At 41.4% G+C, this 16819-nt stretch overlaps 1 protein-coding gene across 1 annotated transcript in view; it reads left to right on the forward strand.

Moving 5' to 3' along the window:
- Nucleotides 1–16819, forward strand: part of LOC144690297 (uncharacterized) — a 152518-nt gene that overhangs the window by 46740 nt on the left and 88959 nt on the right. Inside the window, exons 17-22 of the mRNA XM_078557651.1 lie at nucleotides 467–613; nucleotides 2428–2555; nucleotides 3964–4097; nucleotides 11280–11374; nucleotides 14388–14547; nucleotides 16053–16072. Of these exons, the coding sequence (XP_078413777.1) occupies nucleotides 467–613; nucleotides 2428–2555; nucleotides 3964–4097; nucleotides 11280–11374; nucleotides 14388–14547; nucleotides 16053–16072 (684 nt within the window). The remainder of the gene's footprint in view (nucleotides 1–466; nucleotides 614–2427; nucleotides 2556–3963; nucleotides 4098–11279; nucleotides 11375–14387; nucleotides 14548–16052; nucleotides 16073–16819) is intronic.

Here is a 16819-nt window from a genome sequence, read left to right on the forward strand (position 1 = left end):
TGTTTTCTCATTTCTAGTTTTTGTTAAAATTAGCAAGCAGAGGAAAATATACTAGGTCAAGGATTTGCAAACAGGTTAAGCTCTGCGGTCATGTTATTGTGGTCTGTCATAATTGTATAAATATTATGCATTTCACTTTGGTGTAGACTATGTGACAGGCAAAGATAGCATCTTATACAGTTCTCCAGCATTAACTGTTCATTTGCTGTCCAGTTAATCAGCCCATTATCAAGGTATACTTATTATTAGACAGAGGGCAGAACCCATTATTTGTAACAACATGTCTTTGAGACATCTTTTACAAAGCAAAGATTCTAGGTAGTAGTCTCAAGTGTAAGGAACTTATCTGTCAATCAGTCCCATTCAATACTGTAACTACAGTAGGCATTTAAAACTGTATTTGAATACTGGGAAATAAAACCTTAATAAGTGAATGAATTTTATTATGTTGGCTTTCCTGAAACAGATTTACCTCAATGGACTACCAGAAAACCAGATTCAACTGCTAGGGAACATATCCATTGTGTTTAATGGGACAGAAGTCAGAAACTGGAATATCACTCAAGTTGAGACACTTGCTACATTAATGATGCAAGAGCTGGCAAACACCACGGTATTGAAACCAGGATATTATGAATTTTAAAATATTGATATCTGCAAATATAGAGGGATTTGGTCCTGAAGGAAATTTGGAATCCAGGAAGAATTTTAACCTCCATCCCAATTCAATATGGTTGGTTTCTTGAATTATTGATGAAACCACCTGATTCAGGTAGAAGCCTCAGGAATACCTGTAAAACAGAGTCCTAAGGTATACACAGTAGCCTGGTGGGAGTATTTGTTGTTGCAGATTCACTCAGTAAAACTTGATAACCAAGAAACAGATGACTTAACAGCCTTGAGAGCAGAATACTTCTCCGGGCATCTCAAAGAAAGCTTGGACCACTGCTGCCCCAGGTTGTTCCCTGCAGGTCTTTGCTGCCACCCCTCCAAACGAATGTCAGCTTGCCTAAGTGTTGATCAAATGGCCTCTGGGCCACCTAATATTCAATGGCCAAAAACCAGTGAACTGCCTTTGGGCATATCATCCCATCTGTGTTAATGAGGCCTGGCCATTCTATTCGACCAGGCCTCTTGCAGCACTTCCTGAATGGCAAGCCCCTGTAGTCCACTAGCTGCCCAGCCAAGAGTTAAAATTCCCCCTTCTGTGTCCCCTTTTGTTACACTATATTTTTGAAATATGCTTGTTACTGGCTTAATATTGGCAATTCATGATGGTGCCCAAGAACAAAGAGTTCATATACCTCTTCGCAATGTCCAGAATGTTGTGATAGGTGAAGAATTGAAAAACTTTAATGAATTAGAATAGAAACATTCATTAATGGGAATTATATGACTGGAAGATATTACAGTTTGTACAGTTTAGTAGCATTAACTCATAAATCCATATTAGCACATATCAATCTTTTTTGTTGAAGCGTTACAAATGCTTATATTTATTCCATTATTTATTAAAAACACAATGGAAATATTGTGTAATTCATGCATTATCATTAAGCAGAAGGCATAAACCACCAGTTGCAGAGACTTATCTTTGCGACGCCCCTAACAAAGCAAAGATTGGAGTTAGTGGATAAAACTGTACAAGTCAGAACTACCAATAGTTTGGCAAATAAAATGAAAGGGTCAAATGCATGCCAAATATCCGCAATGAAATTGCTATTTTAGTGAGTTTAGTGGAGGCTACAATTCTAAGGATTATCAATGCATTAGATGCAAAAACTAGTAAAATATTAGTAAAATAAAATTCAAGACTGATGTCTTATAGCTTTATGAGCAAAAATTTCAGGTCCCATTAAACCAAATTAAAACTTAATAGATGCCAAATTTTACTCCGTTCTGATAACTGTAAAAAGGGTATTGTGAATACTTAGGATCCAACATTTGAAACACAATGGTATGGGCCATGTGATAGTTGTTGATACTCAAGTGCTATGTCTGCTAGAATACAAGTCATAGGCAAGATCCCAGCTGCAAATTGTTGGAAAGGAGAAGCACCAATTAGAACTGAAGGCTTTTAACTCTATTTCCTAACAGGATTGAGATGGGGGTCAGGTTAACAGTGAATTGCCATAGACTGCTCCTAGTTAGCTCTTAGTAATCAGCTGTAACTTAGCAGTGACCAAAATCGGAAATAGGGTAATGAGTAATGGTTACTTGGAAAAGAAAGGCAGGAAAAATTGAATAATAAAAACTGTTGGAAAGTTTTATTTCCAGTTATGTGGCGGGATTAAAAAGAATGTTGTGTTGGGTTACATATTCTAAAGAACATAATTTCAAGGGTTACACAAGGAAGGTAAACGGACAAGGGTAAACATGGAACTTATTTGGTATCTTCTCTTTAGTGATTTATGAACTGTTCTTCAGGTTAAAGGCATTATTACAAGATACCTACAATTGGGTGGAACTCTCGATGCAGTTTCTGTGAAAGCTATTGGTGGGCCTAACTTGTGCACTCTGGAGGAAAGTCAGCTGGTGACTATTTCAAATTTGACGTAAGTATTGTATCCTTCTCCTCTTAGTTTTCTCAAATCTATTAAATGTCCTTGTTCCAAATGCAATGTGAATGACTGTCCTAATCATTTCAGCACACTCCCCAACAAACCAAACAGTAGCAATGAAAAGGTGAAAGGTACAAGCATTCCTACTTCCTGGAGATAAATAAACTTATTCTTTAAATAAGAGTATTCCTTCTACCACAAATTGTTTCCCCTGGTCAGTTCATGTGAGATTCAGGGGTAGGAGGTGGTATAGTGATGTTGTCACTTGACTAATATTCCAGAGACCCAGGGTAATGCTCTGGGGACCAGGGTTCGAATCCCACCATGTCAGATGGTGAAATTTGAATTCAATAAAAAAAGCCTGATTGACCACAAAGCCATTGCAGGTTGTTGTAAAAACCCATCTCGTTCACTAATGCTGTCCATCTGCTATCCTTACCTGGTGGCTCAGTTCATAGCACCCTCGCCTTTGAATCAGAAAGTTGCGGGTTCATGTCCCACTCCCGGAAAAACCAAGAACTGTGAATGTACTCGAAAGAGTTACCTGGTCTAGCCTACATGTGACTCCAGACCCACAGCAATGTGGTTGACTCTTAAACACTCTCTGAATGGGGGCAGTTGGGGATGGGCAATAAATGGTGACCTAGCCTGCAACGTCCACATCAGATGAACAAATAAAAAAAAATTTAAGACCACCTCCTAGGATTCCTGATTTTTAAACCAATTTTATGAGCTCCATCTTGATTAACTGGTTATTTCAATCCCTAAACTAGACAGTATTCAAATATTTGGGTTGAATTTTCAAGCGTCTGATTCCATCAGGCAGGTGATGGGTGTTGCCATCTTCATTTGAATAATCTCAGTGAGCTGAGGAAATGCTGAACTAGTGGTAACTGACAGCTGACTGGTTGGGGGAGGAGTGCAAAATTTGGCACCTTCGCCTTGGAGCTGAGCCTCAAGTGGGACCTTAAGTTTGGGGGGTGGGGGGAGAAGACACAGAAGGGTTGGACCAGGTGCGAACTTTTTTTGTGGAGCCAGAGAAGGATTAATGCTGAGCTGACCCCATGAAAATCAATTTAAAAACTTGTTCTCGTATATTTTTGAGCAGCCTGCCTTAGTCTCTTAGAGTGGCCTATCCAGTGATCCTTTATGTCAAATATTATCTTATGGTAATTGGGTCCAGCTGCTGACATACAGGAATGTCAGCTACTATTTCATTGCAACTGCCAGTCATGTGCAGCTACTGTTCCCTGGGCTAAGGGAGTTACCAGTATCAATAATTAAAAGGTTAATTGTATATTTGTGACTGTTAATGACAGAATGACAGTTAACAAGAATGTCAATGAAAGCATATTGATTCTTGCATGTATTTTAAATTAAGTTTGTATCTATTCTTCCACAGGAATGCTGGAGTTCTGGATATTTCCACATGCACTCAGTCAAAGAAGAACCTGCTTTACAGCCAAGCATTGTCTGAATTAATATCTCAGCAAAATAACTCAATTGCTTACTTCAATCTAATAAAGTCATACCTTGGTAAGATACTTGATTCTTGACATTAACCATATTCGATAAATGTCTTTATTTGGGTTAGAATAAAAAAATTCATCATTTTGGCTGGTTGACAAGTTAAATCTAAAGCATAATGAAAGTGGTGAGCTAATTTATTCTTGGCTGTAAGGCTGACCCTTCATTGCAGTACTGAGTTATTGCTGCGTTGTTGGAGGTGTTGTCTTTAAGGTGAAATGGTAAACCAATGCATGGTCTGCATGTTTATTAAGATGTAAAAGATACCATGGCAAATTCAAAGAATAGGGGAGTTCTTCAGATGTCTTGGCCAACATTTATGCCTCAACCAACAACACCATTTTAGATTATCTTGCCATAATTACAATACTGTTTCTGGGACCTTTCTGCACAAATTAGTTGCTGCATTTGGTTACTTAACAAGAATGACTACACTTCAAAAGTAAGTCATTGGCTGTTAGAAGCTTTAGAACATCCTGAGACTATTGAAGGTGCTTTAGAACCACAAGTTTTTCCTTCACTGGTTCAATAAATGCATGTATTTTAACACATTTAAAATAAATAACAACTATGTTAAAGTAACGCAGACCAGATTTTAGCATGAATGGATTCGCTACTAAGTTAAAATAACAGATAGTGAAAGTCAAACTACCAAGTTATGAGGATGTGATTTTACAAAAACGGCAATAGGTTAAAATGCCTTGAGTATTTCTTTTGAGTATTTGAGTATTTTAAGATGATATAGGGTGGAAAAGCAGCCAAAGCCTGTTGTCTGACTTCATCCAACTCAGAGTACATCTTCTAAACCAAGCATTGCATCAGACCAGATCTAAACTTGGATCTAAACCAGCAAGTTGACCGCCTGTCTGGTAGATGCAATAGGAGATCATGGTAATTTTAACCACTAGGCCTCATTTAAATGTTGCTGGTCCACGTCTTGTCTGGCCCACCATCCCAGTAAGTGATAGGGAGGAACTTTCAGGAGAGTCGCACATGAGGGAAGAGGGTGGGGGAGGGCTGTTTAGGATATTGGAGGCCACAACTTCCAATGTGGAACCCAGAGGAGTACACCTGCACCTCCTGACTCCACAAATTAAAATTTAGCAATTATTTTAGGTGTCTCTTCTGCCCATGGACCTATTACAGCCTGGCAGCAAAGCCGCAGTGACCTTTCAGCTTAAGCCCTGGCTAATATCTCATCCGAGTCCTTTTGACATCATTGGACCTTGCTTAGAATTTATGCAGGAGGTTCCTGCTTGCCCTAACAGAAACTAATCTCTACCAAAACTAGTGACATTAAATTTAGAAATTGCTCCATTTTGACTGCTCTTGCGCTCCCAGTCTAGCCCAGCAAGGAGAGTTAAAGTTTCTCCTGTAAAACAGACCTGTATGAGTGACCTACGCAACCTGCTGTGTGGCAGCTCCATGTGAGAAAATTCTTGGTTGCACGCATCCATTTACAGATTGACACCAGATATCTAGTTCTCCCTAACACTTGCAAACTTGTTTTGTTATATTTATCTAATGAGCATTGTTATTTTTTTAGTTTAAGGTGAATATAACCCCCATGCAAAATGAAGAAGCAGCATCATGCATTTTGACAAAGATTGAGATAGATTTTCAGTTTGCCACTCAGGCATAAAACTAGCATCAGCCGCCTGTTAGAGAAACCACCTGATTTTCATTCCTGTTGGTTTTAGTGGAATTGAAAATTGGGTGGTTTCTACAAATCTATCTCATAATTTTCATTTTGAATCTCATATTTTATCTATTCCACCAATTTCAAATCAGCCAACATGTGCAAATTGATTATTAACCTCAATTTTTTAAATCAAGTTCTAAAAATATTAATGTTGAATTGCCATATACAGGTTGTTTGAAAAATAAACATTAAATAGTTACGCTATAATAGTGTAGATTTTCCAAACAGTGTTATTTAACACGGGTAGAAACCTAGTTAAAATAAAAGGGCTGTGGGTCAGTGTTTAATTCAGGCTTTTAACAGGTGCTGCAATTGTTCATACGAACTAGGAGCAGAAGTAGGAGTAGGCCACTTGGCCCTTCAAGCCTGCTCCGCCATTCAATAAGATCATGGCTGATCTGATTGTAGTCTCCTGCCTACCCCCGATAACCTTTCACCCTCTTGTTAATCAAGAATCGACCTAGCTCTGCCTTAAAAGTATTCAAAGACCCAGCTTCCATTTCCCTTATGAGGAAGAGCGTTCCAAAGACTCACGACCCTCTGAGGAGAAAAAATTTCTCCTCATCTCCGTCTTTACTGAGCGACCCCTTAATTTTAAATCATGCCCCCTAATTCTAGATCCCCCCACAAGATGAAACATCCTCTCTACATCCACTCTGTCAAGACCCCTTAGGATCTTAAAGATTTTGATCAAGTCAACTCTGACTCTTCTAAATTCCAGTGGACACAAGCCTAACCTATCCAATCTTCCCTCATAAGGCAACCCACCCATTCTTGGGATTAGTCCAGTACACCTTCTCTGAATTGCTTCCATCGCAGTTACATCTTTCCTTAAATAGGGAGACCAATACTGTACATTGTACTCCAGATGTGGTCTCACCAGTGCCCTGTACAACTGAAGCATAACCTCCCTACTTTTGTATTCAATCCCTCTCGCAATAAACAATCACATTCTATTAGATTTCCTAATTACTTGCTGTCCCTGCATGCTAGCCTTTTGTTGAGGCCCCAACACTGATCGTTGTGGCACACCATTCATTACATCTTGCCAACCAGAAAAAGACACATTTATGCCTACTCTCTGTTTCCTGATAGCTAGCCAATCTTCTGTCCATGCCAATATTTTACCCTCATGAGTTTTTATTTTCCGCAATAATCTTTGATATGGCACCTTATCAAATGCCTTCTGGAAATCTAATTACATTATAGCCACCAGTTCCCCTTTATCCACAGCACATGTGACTCCTTCAAAGAACTCCAATAAATTGGTTAAACATGACTTCCCTTTCATAAAAGCATGTTGACTCTGCCTAATTGCCTTAAACTTTCTAAGTGCCCTGCTATATTATGGTTAATAATAGCTTCTAACATTTTCCCTATGACAGAGGTTAAGCTAACTGTCCTGTGGTTTCCTGTTTTCCCTCGTTTTTTGAATAAGGAGCTATTTTCCAATCTAATGGAGCCTTCCTGGAATCTAGGGCCAGGATTTTCCCATCGAGGGGCGGGGCCTGCTCGCCGACACGTAAAATGACGTGCGGTGATGTCGGGTGGAACTCCTGGTGGGCATTAGAAAAAACATGAAACCTCATCCACGGGCGGGATAAGGTTTCATGTAGGTTTTAGAAAATTTAATTAAAGTGTTTTTAAAAGTTATGGATATGTCCCAACTCATGTGACAATGTCACATGAGGGGACACGTCAGGGAATTTTTTTTTCTATTTTTAATATTTTTTAATGTGCAGCTTATCTCCCCGAAACAGCACTTTGCCTCAGGGAGATGAGTAAAAGAGCGCACTCTTGGCTGAGGGATTCTCCCCCCGGCCCCCCCAAGCCCGCCCGCACAGGGGGCACATAGCCCTTCTGTGCGGACGTCACACTGGGCGGGCCTTAATTGGCCCGCACACATAAAAGGCCGGCGTGCCCCCCAATTGAGGGCGCCGATTAGAGGCACGCCTCCAAGTGCTCGCTCCTCAACTCCCCCCCCCCCCCCCCCCCACCTCCCCGAATGGGGGGAAAATTCTGCCCTAGGGATTTTTGCGAAATTAAAACCAATGCATCAACTATTCCACTAGCCACTTCTTTCAAGACCCTAGGCTGATGTCCATCAGGACCTGGGGATTTGTCAGCCCGCAGCTCCAACAATTTGCTCAATACCACTTCTTTGGTGACTGTAATTTTCCTGAGTTCCTCCCACTTTCCATTTCCTGATTTACAGCTATTTCTGGGATGTTACTGATATAGTGAAACTGATGCAAAATACCTGTTCAACTCATCTGCCATATCTTTATTTTCCATTAATTTCCCAGACTCACTTTCTGTAGGACCAGTGCACACTTTGTTAACTCTTTTTATTTAAATATCTATAGAAACTTTTACTATCCATCTTTGTTTCCAGCTAACTTTCTCTCGAACTCTGATTTTTCCCTCCTTGTTAATCTTTTTGTTATTCCTTGCTGTTCTTTATATTCTGTCCAATCTTCTGACCTGCCACCCATCTCTGCACAATTATATGTTTTTTCTTTGAGTTTTATACTGTCTTTAACTTTTTAGTTAACCACAACATATGGTGGATTCTCTCCTTGGAAGTTTACTTTCTCTTTGGACTGCCTCTATTCTGTGTATTCTGAAATATCCCTTTAAAAGTCTGCCACTGCATCGCTATGAACCTATCCCTTAACCTCATTTGCTAGTTCACTCTAGCTAGCTCTGCTTTCATGCCCTCAATTGCCCTTATTTAAGTTTAAAATACTAGTCTTGGACCCATTCTTCTCTCCCTCAAACTGAATATAAATTTCAATCATATTATGATCACTAGGGGTTCTTTCACTATGAGGCTATAAATTAATCCCATCCTGTTGCACTGTACCAAGTCTAGGATAGCCTGCTCTCTGATTGTGAATGTGCTGTTCCAAGAAACTATCCTGAAAACATTCTGTGAGCTCCTCATCTGGGTTACCTTTGCTCATCTGCTTTTTCCAGTCTGCCTGATTATCAGTGTACCTTTCTGACAAGCTCCCATTATCTCTTCCTTTATACTCTGTCCTACTATGTAGTTACAATTAGGGGGCTTGTATATCATTCGCATAAGTGACTTTTTGCCTTTATTGTTTCTCATCTCAACACAAACTGCTCCTACATTCTAGTTGCCTGAACTTAGGTCATCCCTCACTAATGTGCTATTATCATTAATGAACAGTCACCCATCCACCTTTCCCTAGCTTCCTGTCTTTACTAAATGTCACATACCCTTCAACATTCACGTCCCAAATGTTATGCTGCAGCCATGTCTCTGTAATGGCTGTCAGATCGTCCTTATTTATTTCTATCTGCGCTATCAGTTCATCTGTTCTGTTTCGAATGCTACATGCATTTGGATACAGAGCCTTTAATTTTGTCCTTTTTATTATTTTTGTAATGTCTGGCCTTACCTGCTGATTTACTCTTGGATTTGTACTCTCTGTCCCTTCCTGTCATGTTCTGTTTATAATTTCCTATATTAGTACCATTCTCTCTTGCCTTGCCTCTACTCTTTGCTTTTCCACATCTTCCCAAATTTGACCCCTTGCCCCACTATTTAGTTTAATGCCTTGTCCACTTCCCCAGTTTTGCAGCTCGCTAGAACATCAGTCCCAGCATGGTTCAGTGTAGACTGTCCCAACGGTACAGTCCCCACTTTCCCCAGTACTGATGCCAGTTCCCCACAAACTGGAACCCATTTCTCCCACAACAATCTTTGAGATACACATTAATTTCTCTAATCTATTTGCCTTATGCCAATTTGCATGTGGCTCAAGTAATAATCCAGAGATAATTACCTTTGAGGTTCTGCCTCTTAATTTAGTGCCTAGCTCCTCAAACTCACTATGCTGAACCTCTTTCCTTGTCCTGCCTATGTCGTTGGTACCTACATGGACCACGACATCTGGTTGCTCCCTCTTCCATTTTAAGTTCCTCTCCAGCCTTGAGCAAATGTTCTGAACCATGGCACCGGGCAGGCTGGATTCTCACTCTTTGCTACAGAGAACAGTGTCACTCCCTCTCACTATACTGTCCCTTACTGCCACTACATTCCTTTTTGCACCCCCTACTTGAATGGCTTCCTGTACCACAGTGCCACAGCCAGTCCGCTCATCCACCCTGCAGCCCCCACTCCTACCCAGACAAGAGGAGAGAACCTCAAACCTGTTGGACAATTGCAGAGGCTGATACTCCTGCAGTCCTGGCCTTTCAGTCCCCTTACCTGCCTCACTTGCAGTCGCAGCCTCCTTTCCCTGGTCACCTTCCAAAGCAGAAGACCCTATTCTAACGGGTGTGACCGCCTCCTGGTACAGAGTGTCCAGGTAACTCTCACCCTCCCTGATGTGACAGTGTCCGCAGCTCAGCCTCCAGTTCAATGGCTCTGAGCTGAGGCTTCTCAAGACGCAGACGCTTACTGCAGACGTGTTTGCCCTGGATCACAATGTTATTCAGGAGCTCCCACATGCTGCAGCCATGACAAATTACCTGTCCTGCCATCCTCATTTGTTTTAATTAATTACTTAATTATTTTATTCAATTATTTCTTTTCTTTTAGGTATTTTGTAAATCTTAGCGCAAATTCCCGTACTATTTTGAATTAAGCAATTTCAGCATTTTACTGGGGGAATAGAGTCCAAATGATGAAAGTGCCTGTGTTGTACAAGAATAGCACACAAAAAATGGGCAAAATTTTTACCTTGACGGGCGGGCACGTGCCTGACCCACTCGAGCGTAAGAGGAGTGAGTGTCCCTACGTCAACCCGCCAGTTGTGCAATATTTTGTTCAGCGGGTGCGTGCCAGAGTCAACAACGCACACAGCAACAATTAAAAGGCCTGTTAAGGCCATTAAGAAATCAATTTAATTGAATTTTTCACTGCCGTTCAACCTTATGGTTGGCGGGCAGGCGGAAAGGCCAAGTGGCCTTTGCACTTTTTAGGAAACCTCATCCACAGGCGGGATGAGATTTCCTAATGCAAATAAAAATAAAATTTAAAATTAAATTAATAACATGTCCCAGCTCACAGAGTCACATGAGGGGACATGTTTTATAACATTTTTAATCTCTTCATTATCTTTTTTAGACTCTTCATCTCCCTGAGGCAGCTCTGTGCCTCAGGAAGATTTTCAAGAGCTCACTCGCATGCATGCACGAAGTTCACACTTGCCCCGCTCGCACACCCCCCGCCACCCAGCTGCACAGGCACGCTGAGCACTGCCGCTTGCATTTCATACTGGTGAGCCAATTAAATCGCCTTCCGGCCTCAATCGCTGGCGGCATCCCAACCGCCCCCAATGAGCCCGCCCGATAAATGTGAAATTCTACCCAATGTGTTGATAAATACTGGAAGACAATTATACGACATTCCATCTTGAAGAAATTATTTATAACACAGAATTCTAAATGGATACCAGTTCATATGTGGAGATTGTTACTGGTATGTGATAAATTAATTTGTCTGGTTTCTTAAGATGGTGCCAAAGCAGTTGATCTGGACATCCTTGCAAAGAATAAGGTCAACATGGACTTTGCAACCTTTATAAAGCTGAACCCTGAAGAAGTAATGGTATGTATATATTAGAATAATATGGTTTGATCACAAAAGTTGAGGGTTCCTGTTTCTTCTTTTGTTTAGTACATTTAAAGCTGGGATGGACAGATTTTTGGTATCACAGGGAATTAAGGGATATCGGGAGTGGGCAGGAAATTGGAGTTGAAGCCCAAGATCAGCCATGATGGTATTAAATGATGGAGCAGGCTCGACAGGCCACATGGTCTACTCCTGCTCCTATTTCTTGTGTTCAGTTATGCATTTCCATCAGGGAACAACTATGAACTTCCTGGGAAAAAATATAAATTCATGGGGATAATTTTCATGTCAGCGTGTGGGGACGGGCCCCGCACGCCGCCGCGTAAAATGATCTTCCATTTGGCAGGCGCACGCCAAAGGTGGCTGCGTGCCCGCCGAACTGTCAAAGGCCTGTTAAGGCCATTAGGAGAGTAATTTAAATAATTGACAGGGCTGCCCTTTCAACCTTAAGGTTGGTGGGCAGGCAAAGAGCCAAAGCATTTTACATGAAACCTCATCCACGGGCGGGATGTGGTTTCATGAACATTTTATTAAATTAATAAATATTTTTCACACATTTCATAAACATGTCCCAGCTCATGTGACACTGTCACATGAGGGGACATGTCTAAATAATTTAAATCTGTCTTTATTTTAAACTTTCAATTTGAACTTAATCTCCCTGAGGCAGCTTTGTGCCTCAGGGAGATTTCTGCAGTCATTCGTGCGCATGCGTGAAAGAGCGCAGGCCCCAACTCTCCCTCCTCCCCCTGCCCGCACAGGTAGTGCTGAGCACTACAAGGCGTGGGTCACTTTGGGCGGGCCTTAATTGGCTCGCCCACATAAAATGGTGGCGTGCAGCCGAACGCGTGCGGTGATTGGCTCCGTGCCCACTCCCGACTGGCCCGCCCGATAGGCAGAAGCTTCTCCCCATGTTATGAAAGCTGTTCAGTTGTAATGGGAAGTGTAAGATCAGGTATTGTCTTCCCACACTGTAATGAATGGTGAGCTGTTTTTAATGACAATCACTCTTGATATCATTGTGCTAAATGGCAACAGACTTCACACAATATGGGGCAGCGGTGTAAGATTAGTGTAGACAGAATTCACCAGTGTTCCCATAGGATATTAAAGCATTCCCAGATTGTTATTCTAACAAGCGTTTATTAACAAATTATTCTCTGTACTATCCAATATTTCTATTAATGAGCTCTTTTCTCGCTTCAAATATCTTTGTGATTTTGAGGATCACCCAACTTTATAATCTCTTAGCCTTGCTACATCATAGATGAGTTTATTTGCCTGGGTAGAGTCAAACACTGAGGTTGCTAGTGAGTACTTCTCAGGCAGAAAAGGTTCCATGTTTGGCACAATAGAGACTGATCTGGTCATATTGTAGTTGTCTGGTTAAAACAAAATTTTGGAGGTGGGCCTTCATTCAAATTTTGAATATGTCTTTCAGCTCCTTATTGGATGGTAGCAGTCAGGAGAAGATGGAAATGAGATGGTTAAGTTAAATGAGAATATATAGAAAAAAACAAAACTAAGCTAAAATCACAAATGTGGTGAAGAAAAAAATGGGAGAAACAAAGATAGGGCAACTAGGGTGGTATTTAACATTATATTTGAAGTATGTATTTTAGCTGTGTAAAATAACATAAGGATAATAAAGCAATTCCTATAATTTTGGAAGATCAGACAGCACCTGTGTAAAGAAACAATGTTTATGTTTCAAGTCAAGATGACCTTTCATTAGGATGGTTCTGAGAAAAGGTCATCGACCTGAAACATTGAGTAGGATGTTGTTGAGGCGCCAGGGGGGGGTCACACCTGCAGCTGGAGAGCCGGTGGGAGACCTGTGCTGCCTCTTTTTGGGAAGGCATACCGAAACACATGCCAGTCAGGCAGTGGCGGGGCAAGCAGTGGGACCTCCCCTGGAATCAAGACCGCGGTGGCAGAAGTCTCGACCACTGAGCCTGCTGGTCAATCAGAGGCCAGCGGCTCTTGTGCGGAGAAGCACCACTGGGAAGGCCATGGCTGCTACTGGAACAACAGGTTCCCAGAGTCCCTGCCACAGATAAGTAATGTGTGGGGGTGGTGAGGGGTGGTGTGTTCACGGGCTGGTGGTCATGGGGAAAGGGGTGCCGGGGGTTGCCAGCAAGGGCTGAGGGGGTGGCTCTCAGCTGACCCTTCTCACCTACCTCCCCCTGCCCCTTTCCGATGTTACGAACCTTAATCAGGCACTGAGTGCCTTTAATTAAGGGACATACAACCCCCTCCCCGCCACAGGAGGTTACAAGCTGGCCAACTAGTTTTACCTGTTGTACATGCCGTATGGCGACAGGCCCACATGCAGCTGGGTTCATACCAGTGGCAGTGGGATGAGGCTCTTAAGTGTTAATTAATTGACCACATAAGGGCCTTAGTTGGCGCAGGATGGAAAAGTCAGCCATGGATCTTCATGCCCAGAACTTAATTCTGGTGGAGCTGGGAAAGGGCGGGGTCCCAGTACGCCGCCATCCTGCCTAAGTAAATGCCCTTCCTGCCTTCAAGCTCACCACTAGTGAGAGCACACGATTCTGGCCATTAACTCTTGTTTCTTTCCATGGATGCTGCCTGACAAGCTGAGTGTTTCCAGGACCTTTTGTTTTTATTTCTGATTTCCACCATCTGCATCCTTGGACCTGCCATCTGGTAGTTATAGATACTAAGAACAAAACATATAATGTGATTACCTGTTAGTTTGCTCCACACAATCTAACAGTTCACGTGTCATAATTTCATAATTGATCAAAAGCTATCGACTCTGTTTTCAGGTTTTAGATTCACTTTATTCTGTAATACTAGAAGCTGTTCAATTCCAAAATAACCTAGTTCATTCACACAGTTTAGTTTATGCTGTCAATTTTTTCTTTCACAGAGCTAAGGTAAATAATGGGTTTATCTCTGAAAGGAAATGTGTAGGCAAATGTTTTTATGTTGATTCTTCTCATATTCTTTCTGTTGTTAGAAACTTTCTGCCGAGCAATTGCAAGCCTTGCTTGGAATAAACCTCCCAGCTCTTCAAACTGGAGCCAATGAAACAGTAGTGTTAGCTTGGGTGAGCTCACACTTTCAATCTGAAGTGAGGAGTGTTGGGTTGTCAGGAGGAATTCCAGATCCTTCATCAGGTACGTGTCCTGATTAAAAACAGGAATACTGTGGAGAAATATTTATTGTTATTCAATCCTGCTCAAAGCATCGTACAAAATAACATGGATGTACGTAAACTCTTTCAGTATAATTTCTCATATGTAACATTGCTGCACATTTTAGTTCTATTTTCGTGTAAATGCGTCAATAATTCTAAATGCAATATCAACCACATGGCGCACTGGCTTTCAAACATTTGGCATACAGCAAACCCTTCACAAATATTGACACAATGTTGTGACCCAGCTTCACAACTCAATACACTGGAAGAGATTCTCTGGCCTTATAAAGGACATGTCTGCTGCCCAAAAGGAAGCTATGCTTTTAAAAAAGAAAATAATTTTTATTATTGCAGTAACAAACGATATGATAGTAAGTCAACAAATACAAAAAAAAGTATAGAATAGAAACTTTTCAAGAAACCAGGCTTTCTGCACAAGATGTTCTTGGCCCTAGATGAACGACAATTTTTTTCCACATGGATCCCATTTTGAAGAATAATGCCTTAGGTTTAGCATGGCATTGATAGTGGCCTATGTGTTCAGGACTAATATATACTCTTGGGGCAGAATTTAACGTTCGGCATTCGGGCACGCACCCGACGCGCCCGAGCGCAATATGACACACGATGTCACTGGGCTTGCGGCCCGTCATCACACACTCGTACAGTATTTCGTTCAGCAGGAGCACACTGGAGTCAGCTGTGTACCCGCCGATAATTGAAAGGGCTATTAAGGCCATTAACAAGCTAATTAAAATTAAATTAATGCTGCCCCTCCAACCTTATGGTTGGTGGGCAGGCGAAAAGGCCAAGCCGCCTTTACATTTTTTAGGAAACCTCATCCACGAGCGGGATGAGGTTCCCTAAAGCAAATAACATTAACTAAAAACTTTATCTTTGAATTAAAAACGTGTCCCAGCTCATGTGACAGAGTCACATGAGGGGACATTTTAAAACATTTTTTACTGTCTTTATTAATTTTTTTAAAAAGCACTTCAATCACCCTGAGGCAGCTCCGTGCCTCAGGGAGATTGAAGCGCTCTTTCGCGCACATGTGTGAACTGTGTGCTAGGCCCATTCTCCCTCTTCCCACTGCCTGCACAGATAGTGCTGATCGCTGCTGCTCGCAATCCAAGCGCCCTGCGCATGAAATTGCAGAGCGGAGCCAATCGCGGGCGGTGGTCGGCTTCCCAACCGTCCCCGCCAGCTTCCGCCGAGCCCGCATAACGAGGGAAAATTCTGGTCTTGAGGTTAAACTCAACACTTAGTGGAAGAAATATGAAAAGCTGAACTCAAGTATTTTTCAGCACCTAACAAGTCATTCCCTCGGACCACAAATATCAGTAGGGTTTTACCCAAACGTTGTGGTTTGGTTCAGAGTACAAACAGATCATTATGAGTTTAAAAAACTAGAAGCATACACCAGGCATATCAGCATCTAAAAGCGAGTTTCCTTTAATAATATTTTCACTTTTTTTTCAGATCCCCAACTTAACTTCATGGTAAGATAGATTTAATAATGTTTACTTTAATTCTTTGATACAGAACCATATTAATGGACAATGTCTTGTTAGCCATTCCTGATATGGTCCATTCATCAACATTGCATTCTCGACATAGAACCTTGCTATATACTTACTGGATAAGGGCATGGATTGCAAATAAGTTGCTTAACACCAAGAATCAGTTTCGTAATCTGTGCTTCTTCCCAACCAGTCTTTGTGTTGGGAGTACAAATTCACCAAATTTACCTTTATATGAAAAGTATTTTTTGTGATTGTTAAGAAGAAACTTGTCTACTGAGAGGAAGTTCAACTTCTTTGATGGCTGTTCTGTGTCATTGCAGGACTTGTCCTTTTAACTTTTCATCTGCCTTCTGGTGGGATGTACCCTTGCACTTTTGAGCAGCAAAACTTGCTGACGGCACAGCAAGAAGGAGAACCCTTCTTGGTGGCAACTGGTATCAACAAAAGCATGTCAATTCCACAAGTGGCATTGGAGTGCTGTAGTATTGTGCTGTGCAAAATTACCTGCTTTTGAAATGCATATAGGAGGTTTTTTTTCCATCACTACTGTTAATGAAAATTCAACATGCTAATATGAGTGAAAGGAGGAATTATATAACCCAAACTGGTTGAATTATTTTCATTATTTAATTTGTACGAAGCCTGTTGCTTTTGTACATTATTCATGAAATTACAGAAAACGCAATCATACTTTTCACATGTTAATACTTTTGTTCAGCTACA

Source organism: Cetorhinus maximus, chromosome 15 (assembly GCF_964194155.1).
Source record: "Cetorhinus maximus chromosome 15, sCetMax3.hap1.1, whole genome shotgun sequence".
In the NCBI taxonomy this organism is placed as follows: domain Eukaryota; kingdom Metazoa; phylum Chordata; class Chondrichthyes; order Lamniformes; family Cetorhinidae; genus Cetorhinus; species Cetorhinus maximus.